This window comes from Amblyomma americanum, chromosome 4 (assembly GCF_052857255.1).
Source record: "Amblyomma americanum isolate KBUSLIRL-KWMA chromosome 4, ASM5285725v1, whole genome shotgun sequence".
Lineage (NCBI taxonomy): Eukaryota > Metazoa > Arthropoda > Arachnida > Ixodida > Ixodidae > Amblyomma > Amblyomma americanum.
Window position 1 is genome coordinate 115,209,259 of NC_135500.1, and position 26,609 is coordinate 115,235,867.

At 45.8% G+C, this 26,609-nt stretch overlaps 1 protein-coding gene and 1 pseudogene across 1 annotated transcript in view; both read left to right on the top strand.

Moving 5' to 3' along the window:
- The first annotated feature begins 355 nt into the window (after positions 1 to 355).
- LOC144129774 (uncharacterized) lies at positions 356 to 2,257 on the top strand (annotated as a pseudogene).
- Positions 2,258 to 26,404: 24,147 nt separating this feature from the next.
- LOC144129775 (histone-lysine N-methyltransferase PRDM9-like) overlaps positions 26,405 to 26,609 on the top strand; it is a 33,082-nt gene continuing 32,877 nt past the window's right edge. Inside the window, exon 1 of the mRNA XM_077663849.1 lies at positions 26,405 to 26,414. Coding sequence (XP_077519975.1) covers positions 26,405 to 26,414 — 10 coding nt within the window. The remainder of the gene's footprint in view (positions 26,415 to 26,609) is intronic.

Consider the following 26,609-nt stretch of genomic DNA (forward strand, 5'->3'; position numbering starts at 1 on the left):
AGAGTGGCTTGCGCCGGACATGTCAAATCCGCACAAGGCGAAATGCAAATTTTGCTGTAAGTGTCTCGACATCACTGCCATGGGGGAGTCGGCACTAAAAAGCCATCTAAAAAGTGCAAAGCATAGAGAGCACATGCAAGCCGCCGGGAGCAGCTGCATAATAAGGAGCTTCCTGACCATATCTGAATGTCAAACGAATGAACCACAGCCAGCGCCATCGCAGTCGTCAAACTTGATGGATGCATGCAAGAAGCATGAACTTGTGATAGACGCAGAAATTCTGTGGACATTGAAGGTTATAACATCGCACTATTCATATAATTCATCATCACAGGCGAATGAATTGTTTAAGAGGATGTTTCCAGACAGTGAGGTGGCACAATCTTTCACATGCGGTGAGCAGAAGTGCTCGTATATCGCGTGCTATGGTTTGAGGCCATTCTTTCTTACCTCTTTGCGGCGGGAGATAGAGAACAGCGACTACTATGTTGTCTTGTTCGACGAGTCTCTGAATGAGAATTGCCAGCAAAAGCAACTGGACGTTCATCTAAGGTACTGGGATGCATCACAGTCGGTCACCGTACGCTACTTCGCATCTGTGTTTATGGGCCATGCCAAGGCTGAAGACCTGCAAGAAAAACTGCTTGGAACCTTAGAACCACTTCCGTTACATAAAATAGTGCAAATATCAATGGACGGACCCAATGTGAATCTCAAGGCATTCAGAGGCCTGCAGGAGCACCTACAGAAGAACTATCAGGTGAGGTGCTTAGACTTGGGCAGCTGTAGCTTGCACACTGTGCATAATGCCTACAAGGCAGGTCTTACAGCAGGCAAATGGAGCTTGGACATTTTACTCTCAAGTGTGTGTAGGCTGTTTCTTGATGCACCTGCCCGGAGAGAAGACTTTGTAGCTGTCACTGGGCAAACTCTGTTTCCTCTGAAGTTCTGTGCACATCGGTGGATTGAGAACGTCGCAGTGATAGAGCGGGTTCTGCTTCTCTGGCCTGACGTCAAGAAGTATGTGGAAGTGGCAAGAAGCAAGGAAGTGAACCTTCCCAGGTGTGCGTCTTTTCAGAATGTTTGTGACTTTTGCTGTGACCCACTAGTGGTAGCAAAGCTCAAGTTTGCACTTGCTATTGCAATGACCCTCCAGCCATTTCTGACACACTTTCAGACAGATAAGCCAGTTATGTTCTTTTTGGCAAAGGACCTTGAGAATATTGTCAGAAAACTGCTAACAAAGTTTCTCAAGTCTTCTGTTCTCTGTTCATCAGTTGGAATCACTGGCCTCCTGAAGATTGACTTTGAAGATTTAAACAACCATGTGCCACTCGAGAAGATAGATGTTGGTCACACAGCCGAGCAGCTTCTTAAAAACCACAAAGTAAGTGTGAAAGCTGCATTTGCATTTCGCATGCAGTGCAAGCAGTTTCTTCTAAGTGTCACAAAAAAGATCCTGGAGAAGAGCCCCCTGCGATATCCCATTGTGAGAGGCCTCTCTTCACTAGACCCCAGGCAGATGTCATCGAAGCCGGATGAGTGTGCGGAAGGCTTAAAGAAAGTTCTGGATGCACTCATTTCAGCAGAGTGAATCCATGAGCATCCAAAGGATACTGTGCTTGCACAGTTCATGGAGCTGCTACAGGAGCGCAAACATGAGTTGCAGCTATTTGAAAGGAGCTCGCATACACTTGACAAGTTTTTCTATGAACTTTTAAAGGTTGGCTCAGCATATGCAGAGGTTTGCAGGGTTGTAAAACTGCTGCTTACACTTAGTCATGGCCAAGCAAGTGTAGAGAGAGGATTCAGTGTGAATCGCCAGGTTTCAGTAGAGAACATGAAAGAAGTATCTCACATTTCACAGCGGATTATCTGTGATGCTGTACACGTAGCAGGTGGAATTTTCAATGTGCCCATCACAAAGGAATTGAAAGCATCTTTTGCTTCTGCGAGGATCCAATACCGTGCCTTTTTGGAAACACAGAAAAAGCAGGAGCGTGAAGATTCGAAACAGCGGAAGAAACGCTGCATTGATGAAGAGATTGAAACTCTCAGAAGGAAGAAAAAGAAACTAGAAGCCGCAGTTGCAGAATTGACAGCATCAGCAGACTCATATGCAGAAAAAGCAGAGGTAACCAGTGACCTGACTTGCATCATGAAGTCAAACAGCCTAAGAAAGACTGCCAAGAGCAAGCAGCAGGAGATCTCGGACATCGACGTAAAAATTCAGGAGAAGCAAAATGAGGCCACCTAAGGACTGAGTGAGTGTTTGCTAGGCTGATCTTCTTTAGCGAATAAATGTTTGCATCATCTAACACACTGAAAGTGGTCATCCGTGTAACACAATAATGAGAAGTGGTCGAAAAAGGAAATATCGCTAGAGCCATCGTTTTATCTGAAGACAAGTTTCTTTGTTAAAACGTTGGCTCCAGCGACAATCCCCTTTTTCAGTGAATTCTCATCATTTCACGCCTCTGTCTACCCCTGTACATCTGTCCTATTTGGATTTCTAACAGGGAATGTGCTCCTTGAAAATCCACGCACAGGGCCTTGAAAGTCCTTGAAAACCCTTGAATTTTTGTCATATACACCAGCATGAACCCTAATCTTATCATATAGCTTTACAGTAATGTTTAAGACTCTTTTCTGAGCCGAGAAATATTGAGGGATCATAACAGTGATTCTGGTTCCAAAAACAGCAGACAAAAGTGAGCATTTTGTGCACAACTTGTCATGTATAAAAGTTTTGACCGTGCTAGCTGTTGTTATTAGCAACATCTGCAAAGTATAGCTTATTTCATTGCCAGTTTAATTTTCAAACTTGCGAAGTTCCCTTTAGGCATACCTTTTGTTAAAATGACTTAGTCGTAAACCTAACTGCTTGAAGATCTTTGCCTATTCTATGCCTACTTTTCGGCTTCATACAGGGAGTGTATGTGAATATAAGCAGTCCTAGAAGGGCTATATGTATTAGGGAAACAAATGTCTGGTTTTGTGGCTTCTTTTTTCAAAATAATGCACCAGAATGATAATCCTACTTAGGGTCTGATTTGAAAACTCGTTACTAAGGTAAGGAAAACAGCAACTCTATGACTGAACTAACATTGAGTACAGGTTTGTGCCTTTCCGTGCGTTTCACTGCCATCAATGTAAGAAAATCACATTCAAACGAAAAATTCAAAGCAGCTGTAATCCGACTCCATTAATGACAACAGAACTATATGAGAAATTTAGCTTTATTATAGAGAAGGAGGCACCCTTTTATAAACACTGTAAATGCTGGCCCCATGACATACCTGGCTGACCATTTCATATGAGGATAATGATCAAATGACACACGCACATAAAAATGACATGCGTAAACACATGCACCTAGCATATTAACCACATCACATATTGGAAGTCTCCGCGGTGCTTCACTTGAAGCAAGGTAAGATACAAGCACAAATGAAATACTGACACATATCAGCTCGCAATGGAGACGGGTATGGCTGGCAGTAAAATCTATTAATGCAGCCCTTTTAACATTGCCATATAGGCCATTCCCGTGCACGCAGACGGTTGTTCTGGAGGGTTGGAATGATGATATTGATAGTGGGATCGCAGACCATATAGCAATCAATGAAGACAAGTTAAATGAAACAGTGAAAGGAAGCAAGGCAGCAACGTGGGCTAGTTGGTTTTGCATTTGATGGGAATAACGCGCTACACACGGACATGAACCGGCAACTAAAAACGACGGACACAGGACAGGTGTGCACTAACAACTAAAATCTATCCTGGTACGAGGGCATATAAATACACTTAATGCATATGCTCAAAACAAACAATTCACCGCCACCGGCTGTGTCGCACGCTCTTTCGTTTCTTGATTAGATTAACTCCCCACTTGATAACAACACCGAGGGTGTGCTTACGCAATCGTCTTCAACGGCTTCCCGTATCTGAAAGGCTTCTTTTTTTCTGGTCCCTTGCACGAGCTAAAATTGTAGTCTGTGCAAAGTAAGGTGAACATTTGTGATTTGCACAATGAGGGGGGGGGGGGGGGGGGGGCTTGTCCTGTGTCCGTCGTTTCAGTTGTCGGCTTTTCTCCGGGTGTAGCGCGTTATTCCCATGAAGTGAAAGAAAGGTCATTAATGAATCTAAGAAAAAGGGAAGGGCCAAGTACAATACCTTTGAGGTTGCCCGAGATTAAAAAAAAAAAATGAATGCAGGATGATCAAGAGTTACCATGCTGTTAACTGGATAGGATCACTTAAATCCCACTCGGAACAGTACGATGCAAAACATTATTTTATAATGGATATTATCGCACGCTTTCCCAAAGAGACTAAGGAGCAAGTGTATGTCACGAAGAACGAGAAGTTGGCTATCACAGGAATTCTTTTCAAAAAGCGTACCGATCTGGAAGGAACAATTTAAAGGGCCACAACAATTTAACAGTGTGAGAGTATATAGTGTTTTTCATGATTAGGAACCCATGCTAGTCATAGAAATGGTGCAATGATTTGGTGCTTGTGACATTATCAGAAGTAAAAAAATTCATCACCATCTGCCGTATGCAGCCATGCCTCGTTAATATCCACCCTGCGATATGCAGCTTGAATTATGAAAGTTTTTCTGGGGACGAAACTTTATCAAAGCATGCATGCCTTAACATGGAAACTACCTGTTTGGAGAAATGACAAGGCTTAAATGCACAAAGCCAATTGGGACCCGCATGTTTTTGTCGTGTAATATGGGCTGCAATGGGAAAGTCTGGACTGTGGTAACCAGATACTATAATATAGTGCAAGGGCTGTTAGAAGTGTTTGGCGACCAATACAGACTGAATCATATGGCTGTTGCACCCTGGAATTGCCCTCATAGCACTTGCAGCATAGCGTGCTGTTTTTGTTAAACATTGAACTGCCAGGCACGCCGACTCTTACCGCTTGCACTTCCTGAATGACGAAGCATTTCTGTTTCCGGTGTCAAAATCAATGGTACTAAAAGGCTCGGCGACTCACTTCCTGGCGCACTTTGTTCACTGCACAAATTAATTAATTAGGCCGCTCGCTGACTGTATAACCTTCTTGTTATAACCTCACAGATGTTTACTTGCAACACTAATTTAATGTTTTTCTTTAAACAGAGCACGCGGCAAGAAGAAAAAAAAACTTCTCGAGTTAAAGCATGTCGGCCACGAGGAGAACTCAGCACAGGTGCAAAGCAGGGTATCTTCAAATAAAATCCAAGCAGTAAGGAAATGGGTTGAAATTAAATGTGATCTCAACCTCGACAGGTCGACGGCTGCACCGGCAATGTAGAGCTTTCAGAAACGGCTCACTGTCAGCATTGCAGAGCCAACCAGAGTGCAATAGCGCATAACACTTTTTAAAAAATCAAAATAAACATTGTTAATGTGGTTTTGGCGATATGCACAAATGTGGCCCTGTCCCTACCATACGACAAATGTGAACAGATGTGTGTTTACAGAAACCTATAGCTGAGCATTGTGGAAGGTGCAAACAAGCATCTACATTCAAGCAAACAAATTTAGAAATGCAGCACATGCAAATAACACGAAGGAATTCTAGGAAGCAATCTACATTTACGACAAATACATTCTAAGGGGCCCACCATCAAGTTCTTCCAGCAGGCAAAGAATGTTCACTGCAGGCAGTCACAGGTAAAGGTAAATAAACACAGCAGGTGAATGTGCATTGATGATATACGGTTCTAAAGGCTTCAAGAATGTCTCACACAAGCTGGTACAGCTTACTTAGGAAGCGCTAGTTAACAAATGTTCGACACTATTAAAGCCAAGTTGTTGAGCACCTCGGCGATAGCAGTGTAGTGAAAGCAACAATAAATATGGGATCAGGTGCTTATTAAAAGAGTACAGTTTTTATCCTGATTGTCATGGCTCACGGAACACTTCGAAATCGCTCCATTTAACCGATAGCCATGGCAACCATGATAATGGACTTAGTATTGCAAGCATTTGTCTAAAATGCAACTTCACTGCATGCTGCTCAGCAAAAAATAAATTGTAATCACAGCAATTTACTGAAAATGCTTTTCATTTTTAATCACGATTCACTATTATAGAAAACTCCGTATGCACAGTTCTGATCAAGACCCAAAGTGTTGATATTAAAAAGGCCCAATTGTATATGGGTTACTTGCTTTGAGAAGCTTAATCATCTGTTGTGGTCTTTTTTGGCATCATATGTAATGAAATGCCCATGAAAAGGAGCTGCACAATTCGGCCTATATTAGAGACTTCGGCATTGTGAAACGCCGATTAATCAGTTGTAACAATGGTTTTTGTTTGCACATAAGTGTTCCTGATCTGGTGATATGTTACAACCTAAACTTAACACTAATGCTTTTGCTCAGACCATGATCACATGCAGGGGAAGCTGTATTCATTCAATTTCTTACGCAAATATTTACTACAGATATGGGCCCGAATAAAAAAAGACCCTTCATATGTGAGAGCTGCTGTGCAAACCGATGTTTTTACACAGGTTTCACAGTGCCGCCGGCATACCATCGTAATTCGGCTACTCATAGTCGCAAATTGCACTTTATGGAGCACAATGCCGCAGAATGCTGGCGACGCTTCTGTAGTCGCGGTAGAAAACAGCCCAACGGCTGTGCAGCCGAGGCCGTTCCGCATACGCAAAACACAAATTTCGGAATGGTCTTGTCGCACACACGGCGGTTGTCTAACACAGTACACACGAACTACGATCGATATCGGTGATGGATACGCCGCAGCACGACGCCTTGTGGTCGCGATCACTGCAACCGCTGCAACGAATGTGCTCGCTACAGAGCTCGAAGTTGGTAAGTTCACTCCGTCACAACTCACTCACGGCAGTTCTCAAACTCAGTACACACGCGAGCACCCGAACCAGGATCTACTGTACAGCTCTAAGTTCATTTCAGCACTCGAAGAACAAGGCGTGCGTAGTAAGCCTTTCAAACGTAATTATACTTGCAGACGACATCACTGACTGACGCAAAAGCACTCGTTCCGACTGCAATCACTTTCGCTACACTGACGCTTGCCACTGCGCTGTGAAGCTTGCTGTATTCACAGGAAATTCACCCTAGGGAGCGGCTTCTCGCTGCAGTTCGTGAAGATCGTCGCGCGAATAACGAACACTTGAATCTATCACAAACGGCTCCAAATAAACACATCGCGACTCCGGCTCTGTTACGTGTGGCGTACCCGCTCGGTCAACTCAGTGTAGACGGCGACAAAACAACTTGGGCTAAACTGCCGCTTGCCGCTGTTGCATACAGTGAAGCTCGAAGTCGCTGTCAACGCTCGTAATAGTCACGCGCAGCCAATAGTATGTGTTTCTCGACATAGCTACCACCTACTAGTCCTGGTTTTGGCTCCGCTTCGCGGGCGGCCATCTGGCCGAGGTGGCGCGACCTGGCGCCGGTGCGCTGATACGTCACGGGACAGCAGCCAATAGCGTGATGCGACCATCAGCTCGTGCGGAAACTAGTTGAAGTTGAACCAACTTGTGCGCACAGGCGAATGCGTTCACGCGCTCCATTGTTCGGTCCCTGCGCAGCCCTTGCGGACAGTCGCAACGACGCGTGCGCATGCGGAAAGTGATCGTACAGTGCCCATAAGAAACGCTGCACGTTTCTCCTTCCGAAGCCGACAGCGTTAACGGGGCTACCCTCAGTTGTGTGATTGGCTAGCCGAAGTGTAAATACCATCCGCATGTGCAGTCGTCCCGCAGCTCGTAGTTAAATGCTAGGTCAAGCAGCTTTGTGCCGCGTGTAATCACCGCGTAGCTCTGGTTTGAGACTCCAGAGCAGTCTTGGTACACGGTACAAAATATAGGCAACCAATTACAATAACTCCATCTGAAATGTAACTGATTAGAGTGGTCAGTTACATCCCCAGAAAAATAAGTGAACAATTACAGAAAAATAATCGATTACTATTGCGTTGTTCTCCTTCCAACCTTTGTCGCCATTACATCAATTTATTCAGAATGCAATGAACAACTGCGGCTTACTTGATATTGAATTACTTGTTGTTAGTTCTCCATACAAATTGATTTTCGAAAGCTGCACTCAACCTTTCAATGCATGCGCTATAGCGTAGACGGCATTAGAACGTTTGAACACCTTACGCAACAGGTCGTAGTTGGGCAGTACCTCTATGCTATAGTGTCAAATTCCTCTACGAAGCGCCGTGCTTCATTGTTGTTCCGTGCATTGTGTGGAAGCATCCGAGTTTGGTGCATTGTGAGAGGTTAGCTGCGGTACTATCAGACAGAACGGAGGTAGCTCAGAGCAGCCACATGATATTTCTCGAGACGGGCACTGCCCTGGAATCGGGCGCTGATGGCATGGAGTGTGATTTGCTACGGACATGATTACACTAGATGCTCCTCCGCAGCCGGTCGGTTTTCGCGTGTCACGGCGGAATTATCTTCGTTACCACCTGTGTTTACTGTCAGGTTTAGTTTCTCCGACCTGTACCGGCCGTTAACACTCTGTTTTGAAAAAAGTAAATAATTACCAGTAATCAGTTACAGACAACGTACTTGAATTACACGAAACGTTGCCGTTTGAAAAAAAAAAATGGAATCGATTGAAATTACAAAATGAGAAGAAAATGTAATTTATTAGCAGCAATCAATTACCTGCAACATGTTAGGCACAACTATGCTCGAGAGTGACAATGCGGATGTGAGGGTCGAGCTGCTTTGTGCGCCCGACCACTCGGCCGCTGTCGCTATTGTGGCCTTCAAGAAGCCCCGCATTGTTTCTCTGAACAGATCGAGGAGGGGGGGGGGGGTGGCTCGGGCTGCTTCTCCCTTAAGAAGGGATGCTCTTCGAACTTCGCCACAATCGCCATCGAATTCGAAGGAGCTGTGTCGCTGCTACATGGCAAATCTCTCTGGCCATTGAAATGATTCTCGTGTCTTACGCCAATCCTGTGTGGCGCCAAAATCGCTACTTTCAATTTTGTGCAAATAGAAATACTTTATATCTCTACTAAATGCTGAAACACACGCATACGCGCATGTCGTCAAAAACCCTTTCATTTGCACGTACGCGACGTACGACGCGCGTAGGGTGCCTCCATGGGCCAGCGTCGGTTTCAGGGTGGAGACACCGCTCCTGGCGGGGACATGTTGGGTCTCACTCTCGCGTTCAGTTGCATTGAGCGCAATGCGGCGGCGCGCCGTTTCGAAGAGAAAATTGCAGCTGTCGCGAGTAATTCAGGAAATTTGGTGTTCTACCTTGACAGAGTGGTACCAGAGATAGTTTAAACAGTTAATCAGAGGTAGTTACTCTAAATTACACTATCTTTCGCAGCTAACCTGCAGGTAAAGTCGGCGCCCTATGAACAGTCGGTGCACTCATGCGTGTTGGTTCTATTCTGTAGCGTTTATTCTGCGCAGTGTTCGTTCATAACAGCTTTCGTACAACTTGCGTAGCATATTCCAGTTCAACCTTTTGACCCGAATACTCTCCATTTCAATTACCTTTCTAACAATCAAGATTACTTATTTCGAGCTGCAGTTGGATATTGGCCAAAGACTGCCATTCAGGCAGCTTTTCGTTCGCCATGAAATCAAAGCAAGAAGGTGCATTTCATGGCTGCTAATTTAAATAATTATGAAGATGAAAAGGTAACTAGTGCTTTATCCCTTCGTCCCAAGCAGAAATTGCTCTGGAAAACAAGCGTTTCGCATGCCTTACCTCTCATACTTTGAGGTTTACTGTTGTTCACGCAGTCCGGTTTGACCTGCGATTGGCAATTTTTTCGGCGCGCGCTGTCACGAGCAAAGCCAAATAATCGGGTCATTTCAATAGTGCGGACAGACACCCGGGAACACAACCGACCCTCATAACTTGGTCTCTGACTGCTACTTCACGCACACTATGAGCTCACTTGAATCAAAGGGGCGTGGCCCGTTTTTGCCTCGGTTTTGGAAGTTCTGTGCGTTCTCCGCCGCCTTTCTTCTTCTTCCGATTAGAAGCACGTCGTCATCGTTACGCGTCGCGGCCTTTCTTCTCCCGATTACAGCCGCCTCGGTACATATCGCACCTTCTGCACCACGATGTCAAAGGTCGCATGTTTTCACCACCAGACCACAAGCGCTTGCACTGATGACGTAGGTCAAGAAAGCTTAAAGGCCAGCGCTAAAACCTGCCAGGCCACATCAAAACTTTCCGAGCGGCTTTGGCTTCACAACCTGATCAAAAAGGCGTTTCGCAATAAGGCAGCCGTATTATTTAGGCGCTCTTGTGGGTAAGCGAGTATGTGAAGCTCTCGTCGCACCTTTTGTTCAGTTTATTATTTGTTTTACCTTAATGCCACGAAGGCAGGAAGGCTCTCCTCTCTCCTTCTTTGCGCCAGCTCACTACGAATGTCCTGGCGCCAAACGTATCTTCTGTGCGTCAGTTAGCAAAAAAGCCGTGGCTGCGTGACGCGCAAGGCGGCTTTTTTCTCCAGTAACGGTTTATTTTCCTCCCTTTTCGTACCACTTTTAAAGAAACCACAACTGGGGGAAAAAAGGCTCTTTTCGTTGCATTCACTCAGCCACGTCAGTAAAATTCGTCACGCGTGTTTCAGGGCAACCATGTCCTATAGATTACTTTTTTTGCCTCTTTCGATGACAGCAGCAGCAGGGATGGGCGAATCGCAAAAGCCTGTGTGCTGTGCGATGTCAGTGAATGTTAAACGTCCCCAGGTGGTCGAAATTATTGGGGAGGCCTCCACTACGGCACCTCTTTCTCTCTTCTTTTACTCCCAACTTCCTCCGTTCGCTTACAGCAGATATGTGAGAGAGTTACTGCGCCATTTCCTTTCCTAAGAAACCAATTTTCAATTTTTTCCTTTGTTGCTCCGGCTCCTCTTTCTTAGTTTACCCTGGCAGGGACAATGGTAGTGAAAATGAATAGCTATTAGGGGCTGATTTTGTGAGGCCTCTTTTTGCATCAGTCGCTTTTGATGATTTTTCTTCAAGTTTTGAAAGGAAACAGATTGTTAGTAAAATCTGACCTCGAATAAAGCGACTTAATCACAACGAATTAGGAAGATGTCATCGCATCATCAGTCTACGTGTAGTCAACACCATCCAAAGGGAAACGCAACCACTTGCAATTGTTTTGTTGCGGTACAAGCCACTAAGGAAAGCAGTTCAGAAAATATGACCATTTGGTTTCAGACGTGTCCTCAGCTTTCTACTCCAGAGCAGTGAGGTGACAGATTACTTGGAAGAGAAATTTGACATTATTACGTGGAATTTTTCTCATATGGTGCAGCAACAAGACAAATGCACTTCAGAAAATGTTGGAAATTGAATGTTGACTGCTAAAAAATATTATATTTGGCAGGACATACATGCTCCGCGCTGCTTGTATACAAGGAAAACTTGGGGCCTAGGGAACATTCTTTACGTTCAAAACAACAAAGGCAGCGTAATTATATGGAATTCGGCGACCATAATATAGTCCATATTATCCTATCAAGGAAAACCAAATAACTTCTGTCCTTTTAAAGTGCAGCCGTTGACTTAAAAACACAGCAGTCCGTCATAACTATTCGTTTGTCTTGTAGTTAGAGCGAATGCATCATGCATAAAATACTCTCAAAACTGCAAAAACACGACTACCACGAGTGAAACAAATATGTACTGTCTATTTCAGATCAGTAGCATTATTACAGTCGCCACACGACCGCACAGAAACCGTGCCACACGCATAGCGCAATGCACGCAACTGACGCGTGAGACCCAACATGCCGCTAGGAGGGGGAAACGGCGGTGCGGGATAGTACAAAGGGTGTCCCCGCCCTGAAAGGGGAGGCGAGCGGGCTTCCAGGCACCCTAGACGCGCGTAGTGTTCCTAGCGCCATCTACTGACATATACAGACACTGCTGTATCCACACTAATACAAGACGAGTCGAAACCAATGAGTCGAACTGCGTCGGCAGACTGCTACAATTACTGTAGCACTGTTTCCTAAGGCTTAACACCTGGGAAATTCCCTTTACTATATCTGAAAAACAAAAGCTATATGTCTCTAGAAAATTTATGCGAGGGTAAGAATGGGCAAATCGAAGGCGAATACAAGAGTTTAAAACACGATATTGCTTTGAGGGTTTCGCGACGAAGCTGTTAATTCTGAGAAGCGGGCGGGCAGGGCGCCGCCATGTTATCAACGCCACGTACGCAAACAACGCAAAGACCGCAACGTAAAAACTAACGCACTTTAAGTGCTCAAAATCAGTCTGATAATATTTTAAAATTGTTGTACAGACTGCTTGCATTACAGTTTGGCCGAATAATAATTGCTCATGGTTTTGTACCATGAATGCATCGTGTACGAAAGTGCACTTGGCGTCGCTCGAAGCAACGCTAGCAATCTTGGCAGCGCTCGAGGGCCCTCGAAATCTTGATGGAGTTCTGCCCTGCTCCGTTGACGCGATGGCCACTAAAACTGCCCGTGTAACAGCGCTCGATCGCCTCTGACTCGATAGACTATCGGTTCGAGGGCCTTCGAAACGCCTGTGTGTCAGGAGTACAATCTTTCCATTCCGGCGTGACATATATAATGGGCTACTTCCATGAAGCACTGGCATACTGAGCATTTCTTCGGAGCGAGGTTGCAAGCAGGAAATGAGCGGACTGCCGAATGAAGACCAATTTTCTATATCGAGAGAAAATAAAGCTAGAAAGAGAAAAAAAAATTGCGCACAGCCGCGGCGCTGTGGTGGGTCGCCGCTATACTTGATCTGTAGTGAACTTGAGGTGCACGAAGCAGACGAACTCTCGCTCCGCCAGCGCGTGCTCTTCGCGTGTAGCACTGCCGCTTGTAAAACGCGAACATCGGAGATTCGGCCGCAGTCGCCGGGCGCTATAGCCGCACGTAACTACGTCGTCATTAGCAATATGTACAAAATAGTTAACATAGCCGAAGAGTTCTACACAGACATGTACAGCAGCCAATGTAATCAGAGCGTTAATGAGAAAGACAGCAGTGCATAGCAATGCGTCATCCCGCCAGCAACGAAAGATGAAGTACAGAAAGCACTAGAAGCAATTAAACGGGGAAAAGCAGCTGAGGAGGATCAGGTAACAGCAGATCTGTTGAAGGATGGAAGGGACATCGTGCTACAAAAACTAGCCAACCTGTATACGCATTGCCTTATGACCTCGACTGTACCAGAAGCTTGGAAGAATGCAAACATTATCTTAATTCATAAATGGGACGCCAAGGACTTGAAAAATTACAGGCCGATCAGCTTACTATCCGTTGCCTACAAAGTATTTACTAAGGTAATCGCTAATAGAGTCAGGCCAACGATAGACTTTGACCGACCATATGATCAGGCAGGCTTTCGTAAAGGATATTCCACAACAGATCATAGTCACACTATCAATCAGGTGATAGAGAAATGCGGAGAATATAACCAACCTCTACATATAGCTTTCATTGATTACAAGAAAGCATTCGACTCTGTGGGAACCTCAGCATTCATACAGGCATTGCGTAATCAGGGGGTAGAAGAGCCTTATGTCAAAGTACAGGAAGATATATATAGCAACTGCACAGCTGCTATAGTCCTCCATAAAGTCAGCAATAACATTCCAATAAGGAAGGGCGTCAGGCAACGAGACACGATCTCGCCAATGCTGTTCACCGCATGGTTACAGGAGGTATTCCGAGGCCTTAATTGGGAAGAGTTGGGAATAAGAATAAATGGAGAATACCTAAATATTATGCGATTCGCTGATGACATTGCCTTGCTGAGTCACTCAGGAGGTGAACTGCAAATCATGATCAATGAGTTAGACAGGCAGAGCAGAACGATGGGTCTAATAATTAACATGCAGAAAACCAAGGTAATGTTCAACATCTTAGCAAGCGAACAACAGTTCACAATTGGCAGCGAGAGCCTAGAAGTTGTGACAAAATATGTCTACTTAGGGCAGGTAGTGACAGCTGATCCGGATCATGAGAGGGAGATAACTAGACGGATAAGAATGGGGTGAAGTGCACATGGCAAGATCTCGCAGATCATGAGTGGAAGTTTACCAATTTCCCTCAAGAGGAAAGTGTACGACAGCATAATCTTACCGGTACTCACCTACGGGGCAGAAACGTGGAGGCTAACGAAAAGAGTTCAGCTTAAGTTAAGGACAACGCAGCGAGCCATGGAAAGAAAAATGATATGTGTAACGTTAAGAGACCGGAAGTGGGCAGAGTGAGTGAGGGAACAAACACGGGTTAACGACATCCTTGTCGAAATCAAGAGAAAGAAATGGGCTTGGGCAGGGCATGTAATGCGAAGGCAAGATAACCGCTGGTCCTTAAGGGTAACGGAGTGGATTCCAAGAGAAAGTAAGCGTAGCAGGGGGCAGCAGAAGGTTAGGTGGGCGGATGAGATTAAGAAGTTTGCAGGCAAAGGGTGGATGCAGCTGGCAATGGACAGGGTCCATTGGAGAGACATGGGAGAGGCCTTTGTCCTGCAGTGGGTGTAGTAAGGCTGATGATGATGATGATGAACTACGTCGTAGACTCATGTCACTTCGATTAGGAAGAAGCGCTTGTTAGCGCTGCTCGGGCCGGTCGATAAAACAGGCGCAGCGGCGAAAGTTGGTCGCTGGTTTGGTTCCCCTCGATTCTGGGATCGAAGCTCGGATAGTGGTCACTGACAGCAGCGCTCCAGTGAGACCTGAGAGCCGCAGGTAGTTAAGGCACATTTGAAGACACGAGATCCGTTGTCTGGCCACTGGCTACAGCGTGTGCGGGGCATGAGCACACTTGGTAATGCTTGTTTCACATGGAAGCGATAACGCTAGCGAATGCTACAAGTAGCAAATTTTTGCGGCGACGCGCCGCTCAATCACTCGGACGCTTGCATATAAGCCACCCTTAAATATGTTTGATGCCGGCCGTGGCAGTAGAATTTCATTGGGGTGGGAATTCTAGAGGCCCGTGTGCAGTGCGATGTCAGTGCACATTAAGGAACCCCAGGTGGTCGAAATTTCTGGAGACCTTCACTACGGCGTACGTGATAGCCAGAGCAGCTTTTGCACGTTAATCCCCCCGCAGCCCCTCCCAAAAAACAAAGCAGCATTATATATCGCAGGAAAGGCGGAGTCACATTCCCAAGTCGTGGAGGCAGGGCGACACTTTGAAGTCGATTTGCTACGCTCCCTCCGCGTATTCCTAGTGCTTTGGAAACCGTAATGAATTGGCCGAAATGAGTCGCGCGACGTTTACCACGACAATTCTAAAAGACGACAATTCTGTCTAGCGTGGGTGTCCTCTACAAGCAACGCCTACATATGACCAGACTTGGGAAGCCTTTATACCTCTTTGGCGAAGTCAGTTTTTTTTTACGCAAATGTGGTCGTACCTTGTCAAAACGGCCGCTAGAAAGACAGCAAAATGGGTTAGGAAGTTGTTTACTTCTGCCGACTGCGCAGTGCTCAGAGAATTCAACACTAGAGTATCTGGTAGCTGTCACTTGATAGCCCGCGCTTATTCAGTGTCGTGTTTTTTTTTCGTATTGGCTTCTCACAGCGCAGAGCACAGTGCAGAAATTATGTGCTGTTCTCTTGCGCCAGCTCGCGAGCCTGCAGTGTAACCATGAAGCAATCGCACACTTCGCATCGTCCACATTGAAGAGATGCCGCCTCGGTGGTGACGACTCCACCGAAAAACGAAGCGCATGCCCCAAGAATTCATTTCAAGGCCCGAGACATCACTAGGTGGCATACTTTAGTTCAACTCTGAAGCAAACTTTGGTGGCTGACCTATACGCTTGTTTGCGGCACACTTTGTCGTAAATTTAGTGATTCATCCTAAGAGTAACACTGCAAGCATTATATGAATGTCAGGTATGTAGTGGAGGTGGGAAATCCAGGGGTCCGCGTATATAGGCTACGCAACCCACAGTTATGCATAGAGCAGCGCAGACACGCCGCAGATATCGAGTGGTCGGGTCACCGATCTCTTCCCCGTGAATGTGCCTGAACTACATGCGGCTCTGTGGTTTCAAGGAAGGGCTGCTGTCATTGACCATTATCCGAGCTTGGTTCCCGGAATGTACGGCAACCAAACCCGCGACCATCTTTGGTCGCTTTGCCTGTTTTCTCGACCGGCTCGAGCAGCGCTAAGACGCGCAACCGCCCAATCAAAGTGGCGTTCGTTTAAAAAGTAGTTAAGTGCGGTTATCGCGCTCTGCCACGATCATTTCAATAATTTGGGCACTGCAGCTCAAGAGCTGGCTATGCAGGTTCCAGAGTGGCGCTAAATAGTTGATGCCCTTTGGAATTTCTTTAAGTATAATGTATCCTTCGCCGCTACTCTCTTGAAAGGTACTTGCGAATAAGGAATTATTTTGCGCGAACAGAAAGGAAAATTGTGGTTCCAGGCAGAAAAAAGTCAGCTGAGCACTGCAGCAAAGCTGACGGAGACCGCCAGCGACCAAAGTGTACAAGAATGGTGCAGAGTTTCATCCCGTATACCGTGTAAATGAAAAGTGACCATGCGGCGTCGCAGTCGGGAAAAAATTGCAACAGGAAGGAGGACTCCGTCTGTAACCAGCCTGGGCGCATTAACAGGCTGCCTTGATTGAACGATTGACTCGTTTTTTTTTGTTGAAGGTAGGCGCCTATAGTTTCAGGTTTCGCTAAACGTTTTGTATAGTCGGCGTAATACGCACAACCGATTACAAACTGGTGATCATTGACCTGTGCCTGCAAACGTCTACCATGCAAGGTGACCGCGCACAATCATCGCCCACCTCCCGGACGTTTTTACTGACGTCAAGATCGCCAGCGCTGAGTGTTCCTACCCGGCATTGTCGCGTTGCATTGATAAGGTGAGAGGGCTTTGCGAAATCGCTGCATGACGCTTTGTTTCGCTCGCGACTGTCGTTTGCCTGGAGTGTAACTCAGGAAGCTGAATCCCGGTATCGTTTACGTGTGACGAACACTTCAGTTGAGCAAGCAACGTGCTTACATGTAATATTCGATAGAAGACCTGATTAGAGCGCTGTTGTGGTGTGCTGCGGAAGAAATAATAGCGTGCAAGTGCTGCTCCTTCCTTGCTATTATTTCAGTGCATCCGAGTTTCAGTTCGGGCTCTGGCAGTGAAACTCAGTACGTGCTCAAAAATTTCGGTCCGTTTGCTGTGCAGAGGACCGCCTGAACGCTACCATACAAGCCTGTTCACGTCTGCACATTTGCGGCGTGAGCACAACCCCATCGAGTCGAGGCGCGCCCTCGAAAATGGGCCGGCGCGGGTAGGGCTGTTTTCTTAGGTTTGATTTTTTTATTTTGCACTCTGGTAAACACGAATGTTTGAAGGAATAGACACCGGTGGGGAAATATAGAACGCAGAGAGGAAAAAAAAGTAAAATGCCGGCGCTTGAATTGCACCTTCAGTTACGACGTGGTACGATTTAGAGAGCATCACCGTTGCATCGCGGGAGCTGTTACAGGGACGAGCCACGATTATCACCCTACTCATTCGTTTAAACCTAGAGAAAGGTCAAATCGGGCCGAGTTCTTAAGAGGAAGAAAGAAGTCGTCTTCCACCCCGCAGGGGAGCGTCTGCAGCTTGCAGGCTTTGTTGAGTGGCGATACCACGTATTCCCGAGCATCCGCAGGAACATCCCCGCTGGGGGATGATGGTGAACAGTGCATCACCACGGACCCGAGCACCCGCGCTTCGCCGTGCGTGACATCGCAGTGTCCGGGGAAAAGGGGATCCTGGTGGTTGAGCCGATGCCGAGTGTTTTGACCTATAAGACCCCTCGGCGGAGGCAACGCACCACTTAGGTCCCAGCTTCCTGTAGACGGCACCTCCGTCCTGACCCGACCGGGGAAAATCGGCAATCGCATTTTCCGATCCTCCCCTCTATCTTTCACTTGCCTACCCCCTTCTCTTAACTTTCCTGTTTCCTACTCACTTCTAGTTTCTTCCTTTTTCCCTGGCGGCGAGGGTTAACCTTGTGTGGCCAACCACCCTGAGTTGAGTCATATGGTGTTATATTTGGGTTGTACAGCTGGCGTGGGCAGGACTTGCTTGTAAGTTCCTGTCCCGTCCCCAATTTGGGCTCCATGGTGGGCGGCTGGCACTGTAGCCGAAAAACACACTTATTCTATGGCTAACCTTCTCTCAGCAACGGATCGCCCTCACAAGAGAGGGTGGACCGAGGTAACTCAGAATTTCATGAAAAAAAAGATTTCCTAAGTTTCAGGTGATTCATAGTGAGCAAACTGATAAATCTGCTAGACTAATCTCGCCATGCATTGTAGAAAAATGTTTGACGGTTGCCCTGGGCTTTGGCTACAAGGTTACAAAAATGGCCAGTGGCGACCTCTTACTGGAACTCCGAGATAGCATCCAACACTCAAAACTTTCCAACATTGTGTCCATGGGTGAAATTCCTGCGTCCATATCTGCCCACCGATCCCTCAATTCAGTCCGTGGTGTAATTTCAGAGAATGATTTTCTCCACCTCACTGAACAAGAAATAAAAGAAGGGCTTCCTGAGCAAAACGTCGTTGATGTCCACAGGAGAAGAATAAGAGAAGACGGCAAATAAATCCCAACAAAGCACATAGTCTTGACCCCCCCATTTGCACATAGTACTCTCCCAGACTCAATTGAAGTGGGTTATCTAAAAATAAATTCGAGACCCTACACTCCTAACTCTCGACGATGGTTTAACTGCCAAAGGTTCGGCCACGGTTCCGTGAGTTGCCGCGGTCGTGAAACATGCGGAAAATGTGCTTCAAAAGATCATCATCATCATCATCATCATTTATTAACCCTTAAGGGTCCCGTCAGGGACATTACATAAGGGGGGGGGGGTACAGGGGTGTTCAGCCGTCATACATGAATATAAATAGAATGAATATAAATATAGAAGGAATATAAAAAACAGAAAAATATAGAAAATATAGAACAGAAAAGTAGAACAAGACGAAAAAAGACAGAAGTAACAAGTTCAAATAATCACGTCATGACAGAGTGTAGCAGAAATATAAACAAAAACAAATTGCAACTTTGGAAGTAGCACAGGATGGTCAGTTAGCAGGGCTTGGAAGCTGGCATAGGGTGCAGGAAAAAATTATTTGTCGTTGAGATAGTCGATTAGGAGCTGTCTGAATCTGAAAGGATTAGTCTCAATGACAATGTGTTCAGGGAGGTTATTCCAGCTTTCTATAGCACTGGGAAGGAAAGATTTATTAAAATAATTGGTGGAGCCGTGCAAACGCTGTATGCTTAAGGAGTTAAATAAACGACGAGATGATCGTACCGGAGCTCGTAGGTGGTTTTCTCGAAGTGCTGGAAAGTTAAAGTACAGTTTGTGAAAAAGACAAAGAATTGAAGTTTTCCTGCGAAAGGCTAATGACTTGATGCCGAGAGATGATTTCAACGCTGTGATGCTGAGCTGAGATTTATACTGTGAGGTGATGAAGCGTGCTGCCCGATTCTGGATGGCTTCGAGTGAATCTATCAAGTAGGCTTGGTGAGGATTCCATATTGTTGAGGCGTATTCTAGTTTAGTTCGAATGTACGTTTCATATGCTAGTTGTCTGGTGGCTGCGGTGGACATGGAAAGTGATCGCCTGATGAATCCGAGTGATCTGGAGGCACTAGCACATAGTTTCGTGATGTGATTAGCCCAGGTTAGGTTGGTTGTTATCTCGATGCCGAGGTACCGGTATGAATTAGTTTGAGACAGCGCTATGGAGTTCAGGGAGTACGAAAAATGAAGAATCGAACGTTTACGTGAGATGTGCATGAACTTACATTTAGAAACGTTGAGCTGCATTAGCCAGTCGGAACACCACTTCTGAATTCGGCTTAGGTCATCCTGTAATAATTCCTGATCACTGCTATTGTTGATGCGGCGATAAATGACGCAGTCATCCGCAAAGAGACGGACAGATGATAAAATACCAGATGGCAAATCGTTGATGAAGATTAAAAAGAGTAATGGAGGAAGAACCGATCCTTGGGGAACCCCGGAGATTACGCTAGTAGTTTGAGATGCATGACTGGCGATGACGGTGAATTGCAAGCGGTTGGTTAAGAAACAGTGGATCCAGGATAAGACAAGCGGGTCAAGTGACAGAGCTGAAAGTTTGGAAAAGAGACGCTGGTGAGGGACGCGATCGAATGCTTTGGCGAAATCTAAATAAATTATATCGGTTTGGAAGGCGGAGTCTAGATTTAGGTGAAGATCAGTTGTAAGTTCGAACAGCTGAGTTTCGCACGAAAAACCTGCCCTGAAAGCATGCTGATTGGGAAAGAAGAAACGGTTGTGGTCAAGGTGAGATGCGATGTGCGAGTATATTATATGTTCGAAAAGTTTACAAGAGATACATGTCAGTGAAATTGGTCGATAATTTGAGGGGTCGGAGCGATCTGCAGCTTTGAAAACTGGGACAACTTTGCTTAATTTCCAGTCGTCTGGAATCTGACTAGTGTTAAGAGACTGGGCAAAAATGAGTTGTAAGATTTGGCTCGTGAAATATTTAGTTGTTTTAAAAATCTTCTGATGACTGCGACGGCGCCCCACGCTGTGCAAACTGTGAGGAAGACCATGCTGCATACTCCAGGGCGTGTCAGTCCTGGAAGAAAGAAAAAGCAATAATCACACTCAAAACTACTGAAAAAATTTCGCTCAGAGAAGCAAGAAGGCGATGCACACAAACAAGCACATTCTCCTTTCCAGCAGAAACAAACTTTGCCGATGTAGTGCGTGGGCGCGGCACACCACAACAGACTTTGGCACTTGCCCAGGCCAATCGCAGTGAGCCCGCGGCGGGGCCATCCGCGCCCACAAGTGGAGTACGTAACACTACCCCGCCAACCCAAAAAGAGGCCTCGCAGACCCCCGTGTCCGTGGCCCCCAAGAACTCCTCCCACAGGTCGAGTTCCAACTCTAATGTCCACGTGCCCTCTGTACGGTCGTCCAGCGCCTCTGCAGAGGCGATGGAGACGGCCCAGGGCAGCCCTGTGCCATCCACGTCGGGCGGTCGGCGGAGCTCTCTGGATCGGTCAAAAAAGACAGGCCCCGAATCAAGGGACCATAAATAACTTGATCTAGTTTTAATTACATAGGAAGACAAAATTAAGATGGCTTTCAAAATGCAATGGAACTGTAGATGACTTGTGAATAACTACAGTGGCACAAAAGATATCTTAGGGGCACATGCTGCTGTTGCGTTATGTCTACAAGAGACAAATTTAGGGCCTCAAAACAATTTTCTGAAGAATTATGCTGTTTTCCGCCGCGACCAAGAACAGGTGAGCAGGCAGTCAAGAGGTGTGGCAATTATAGTAAAAAACGGTATCCCGACTAGTGAGCTTCAACTAAAAACAAGACTTGAGGCTGTAGCAGCCACTCTGCTTGCACATAAAACCATTACAGTGTGCTCTGTATATATTGACTCACAGCTGAAAATAACGCTCCTTGACTTAGAGGGCATTTTAAAGCAGCTACCAGAGCCATAACTGGTATTTGGCGACTTTAATGCACGTTCTCGTTCTTGGGGAAGCGAGGGAACTGTAGCTAGAGGGCAACTCATCGAGGATCTTATTCTATCCACTAATGTCGGTTTGCTAAACTTGGGTAAACGCACATACCGTTCCCCCTCCTCGGGGAGAATGAGTGTTTTAAATTTGTCTTTTAGTTCACCGTCTGTTTTTAGCGATTTTAACTGGAATGTTTTAGACAATCCATATGGAAACGATCATCTCCCTGTTATAATAGGTCTGTCATCCTCGCCAAGCTATTTCAACAAAACCGCGGCTTTGGAAACTACATTTAGCTGATTGGGCATTGTTTAAAAAACCAGTTTACAGTATATAATTTTAGAAAACCACAGCATAGATAAGATAAACGAAATGTTCACAACATGCATTCTTTCTGCTGCACATGTATCAATTCCAAAATCGACAGGAGTGATTCGCCAGAACCACAAAATTTGGTACACACGAAAATGTAAGGAGGCCAAAAAAACTGCAGAATAAAGCTTGGCGAGTCTTTCGCAGATACCCAACTCATGAGAACCTTATTTTTTTCAAAAAGGCGAGAGCACATGGGAGGGGTATCCGGCGCAAGGCCGAGAAAACACCATGACAAACTTATGTCTCTTCTATAAACAGCTCAACCACATAAGAACAAATGTGGGAGCAAGTTCGAAAATTGAACGGCCGTTACTCACCTTTCACAATTACTCTTTTCACAACACCTGGTACACAAACGTGTTTAGGGGAACAGGCAGACATATTAAGGAGCACTTCGCTGTAGTATCCGCTTCATCACACTATACGCAGTCATTTCTAAAATACAGAAATATAGCCGAAAAACAAAAGCTTCCAACAAATGGAGGTGGTAATTAAAAATGTAATGGTATTATTACACTCATCAACACTGTACTGTCTGCCGGTAAGAAAACTGCTTCAGGACCCGACCAAATACACTATGAAATGCTTGCCCATCTTTCCAAGCCTGCTGTAGAGGCACTTTTAAGATTATTTAACAAAGTATGGGTTTCGGGGAAAATACCTGAAGTCTGAGAAAAAGCTATTATTGTACCGTTCCTTAAACCTGAAAAACCCCCAACCTGTTTGCGAAAAATGCGGACATGAAGGTATGATGAAATACGTTTTAATTTCTTGTGCGAAACTGGAAAAACTAAGGATAAAGTACTTTACTCAATTTTATAACGAATAAATTCCTTTTCATACCGCACTGCTTTTAGGAGATGATGCAATTGTTTTTATATCATGTGTTTTTAGCTTTCTTAAGAAAACAGGATTTCTCAATAGACTAAATTTTTTACGCACTGGTTTCGTTTGAATTTCAGTACAACTCAACCACATTCTCATGCTTGAGAAGAAGGCTGAGGCTTTTATTTTGATTGGTTGGGAGCCTCGATATCTTAGCGCAGCCAAGGAAAGCTACTGAGGTTACCTAGCCCTATTTAAAGTTTTTACTAGTAGCCTTTTCTAAAATTTGTGTGTGTTCAGTGGGCAGTATTAACGTTTGAGGGCCTCTACACCAAGGAAGATACTTATATTTCTATAATATTCAACAAAACAATTTTCCTATACCGTGTTCTTGGCGCATGATGGCTTCAGTTGCCTATGTGCCATAAAACCCAACAGAACACAACACAGAAGTCGTCTTTCTGAAAATGCCGAAAGAACGCGACCAACGACCGTTGACATCAGCATCGGCTGTGACTGGTTGCCAATCCGCACTTTGTGCACACAAAGCTCCTTCCTCCTCGGGCTGCTAGCAGTGGTGAGCAGTAGAATGATACCGCCTGGCTGCCCTTCACGACTTAGATCCGAGGGTTAGAGAAGTCGATGGGATGAGGGGGATGGAATACATGTTTGTCGTCGCGTGTCCAGAGCTTGGTTGGGCCAGGCCGCCTCAGAGCACAGATGACAACTGCATGGAGTCCGGAAACTCGACGAGAGGTCTGAAGGACTGCGGACACGCACCCTGCGCACATGCGTGGTATTATCTACGTGGGCTGTGAGGTTAGCCCCATCACTAGGGAAAAAGTGGGGACGGGAGGCAGCTATGTCCTCGACTTTTCCGATGGTCTTGAAGTCCATGTTCTGATGTGTCCAAAATAATTGAAAATACGACTCTTGGAAAACAATGGACTCAGTTCCTTTGAATTCTGCAAATTGGCGTTTCTTGCCTTTGCTTCTGGTGGAATATTGTTATCCTCCTTTGGCTTTTGTGCGCTTTGCTTCGTTCACGCTGATCGTCTTTGATTTGTGTTCTTAGGCTTCCTATTTACTGACGAACAATCGAATGACGCACTCAACGAGGCCATTGCAGCTGTTCCCAGAAGGCCTTAAACTAATTAACCTATATGAATGCTGCTAGACTTGTGTTACCATAGACAATGGGAGTTTCTTCTCCGCAGGTCTCGGGGTGAGTGTGTATTCACTGCACGTCGTAATTCGTAATATCCCGACTCATTCGCCTTAGGAAGTGGCGCCATGGGAGCTGACGACAGGCGTTACCCGAAGCGTGTAGTCAAGCAAGCCAAATGCGCAGAGGACGGAGATCACAGCGGCCAAGAAGCGTCCGGCCATCCCTCCTGTGAGTGTTCGGGTTCCCTACGTATGACGTGAGGCCAAAGGGAATTGCGTTATCGCCTGGTTGTGCTCGGGCGACAGCCGTGGAAAGCCGAGCTTTAAATCTCCCTAGAGCGCACACAAATGATTCTCACGGGCTATTGGAAAATGAAAGGGAAGAATAAAAGTAATTTTTATTGGAATGTGGTTCTGTACGGACCTGCAATCTTTGACTGCTACGACCCCTGCAATATAGAGACTACATCAGACCAAAGCAGTCTGATATGGTTGTATATAGGGTTTGAGAGTTTCAGTTGGAACCCCCCCCCCAAAAAAAAGCAATAGAAGTGCATCAAATTAACATTTAGAAGTTTGATGTAAAAGAAATAGGTCAGTATTATTGCAAGCAGTGCGCTGTTATGTGGCTGTTGAATACGATATACATTTAAAGATGAAAATTTGGTAAGTGGGGAAGCTTGAGCATGATGAGACGCTGGTGTTGAATAAGCAGCACGGTTTTGCGATTGTAAGCATTGTGTCGCTAGCTTGCACGAGTATGCAAACTAGAGAACACCACCTCAGTGCCATTTATAAGCTAAAGACTGTTTCTTCACTATTGTCACCAGCTTAGACCTGCTCGGTGCTTAAGTAGCTTTATCAACTTCACGTCGGACATTGCCACGAAACCTTGCATGCTCGTCACGAAAAGGTATCATGTCGACGCTACCTTGACGACTGACCGACTGACCGGCAGTTCTGTCACTAATACCCCTGTCACACGGTCACTCTAAAGGCACTTTGAACTAATGCTCCTTTATGCTCCCAAAGGAGCACTACTTCAAGGGAGTTCGTCCGTGCTACACGGTCGCGGAACGACCTTCGCAAGAAGTTTTTAGCGCCCTCATCGGCGAAAAGCGTTATTAAAATTGCAAACCTCACTGCACATCTAAATACAGAAATGTCACATTTTTTAGTAAATTAGTTTTATAACCGTATTGTGTAAAAGCAACAAACAACATGGCCGACATGGCGGCATATTTACCGTGGCTACCGTGACGCTCGTATATCTGGAACGAGAGTATGGCGTGGTGAGACTGCCACAAAACAAATGATCTTATATTTTAAAACACCACTGATGTTATGAAGTGAATTTACAAAATGAAAATTGAACGTTTCTTTTCTCAATTTATTCATGCTGTTAACTCGCTGGGAGAGAGAGTACTCCCTTGAAGCCTCAAAGGACGAACTCGAGCTGCCTTGTTTCGAAGCTCCTTTGAGCTAGGTGTCCTTTGGCGCGTCCGTGTGGCAACACGCGTTTGTCCTTAAAGTAATGGAGCATTAGTTCAAAGTACCTTTACAGTGTCCGTGTGACAGGGGTATTACATCAACACGCAGAATGCCTTATGTCCCGACCTCTCGCTGAACCCAACGGAACACTTCACCCATGACATATGTCAACCTAGTCCTTAGAAGCAAACTTCCACTTGGGGTTTTGTCTGCCGTCTGTATCTCATTTAACATACGTTACGTTTTTATTGACGATCGCAGTTCCTTCCATAGGCACACCTCCAAGCGCCACCAACTGAACGTTAATTTTTCGTAAAAAAACATAACATGCTCACAAAAAACGCCGAAATTGTGTGAGTGCCTTTTAACAACCCAGCATTTTCACTTTAAAGACTTGAAAAAAAAAGCCAGTAGTTCATACGCCGAACAGAGAAAAACTGAAAACTGCGTTCTGAAATAACGATGCAGAAAGAGTTCGCCGATATTTAAAAAATAAAAACCACAAGTTAAATCCCTAGTTTAAGGGACTCCCCCCTCTGGAGGTTAGCGAGCCAAGGTATCGACCGATTAGTGACACACCACGAGCAGGCGACAACACATTTTATTTGTGGAAAACGGAACAGCACAGTAATAAATAAAAACAACGAGTTTCTACCACGTTCCGAGCCACGGGGCAGCAGTTACACAAGCGGAACAACTCAGTAGTGTCTGAGCTCCGCAGCGGTGAGCTGGGTTCTCAAATCTACACTCAGATGAGACAATACGCTCCAACAAATTGCGCGATGGCAATCGGGCTTCTACACTACGCGATTGGTTGGGAAGGTCGCCGCTTCCTCCGAACGCCGATGGCCAGACCCCACACTTGCTCAACGTGCAGCCGGCGAAGCACTTGCCTGACATGCGCCATTTTGTTGCATTCGGATGCACCCGTTCGCACTTGCAAGGCACCGGATGACCCATGTCGGCACGCGCAGCATGTTGCATGGAGCCATGGGGCGCAGTGAGTCCCGTTATATATAGCAATGCAGCAGCAAGTGCATCTCAAAGGAGGCCTTTCAGCCAACCGCGTCGACTGAATGCCATGACCTAACGGTTTATCCCCTTGCTTACTAGTGTGACACTTATGGTAGCTGACAGGCGCATGGAAGTTATTCGTGACATTACCTCACTCCTGTCGACGGCTTTGCTGGAGGGC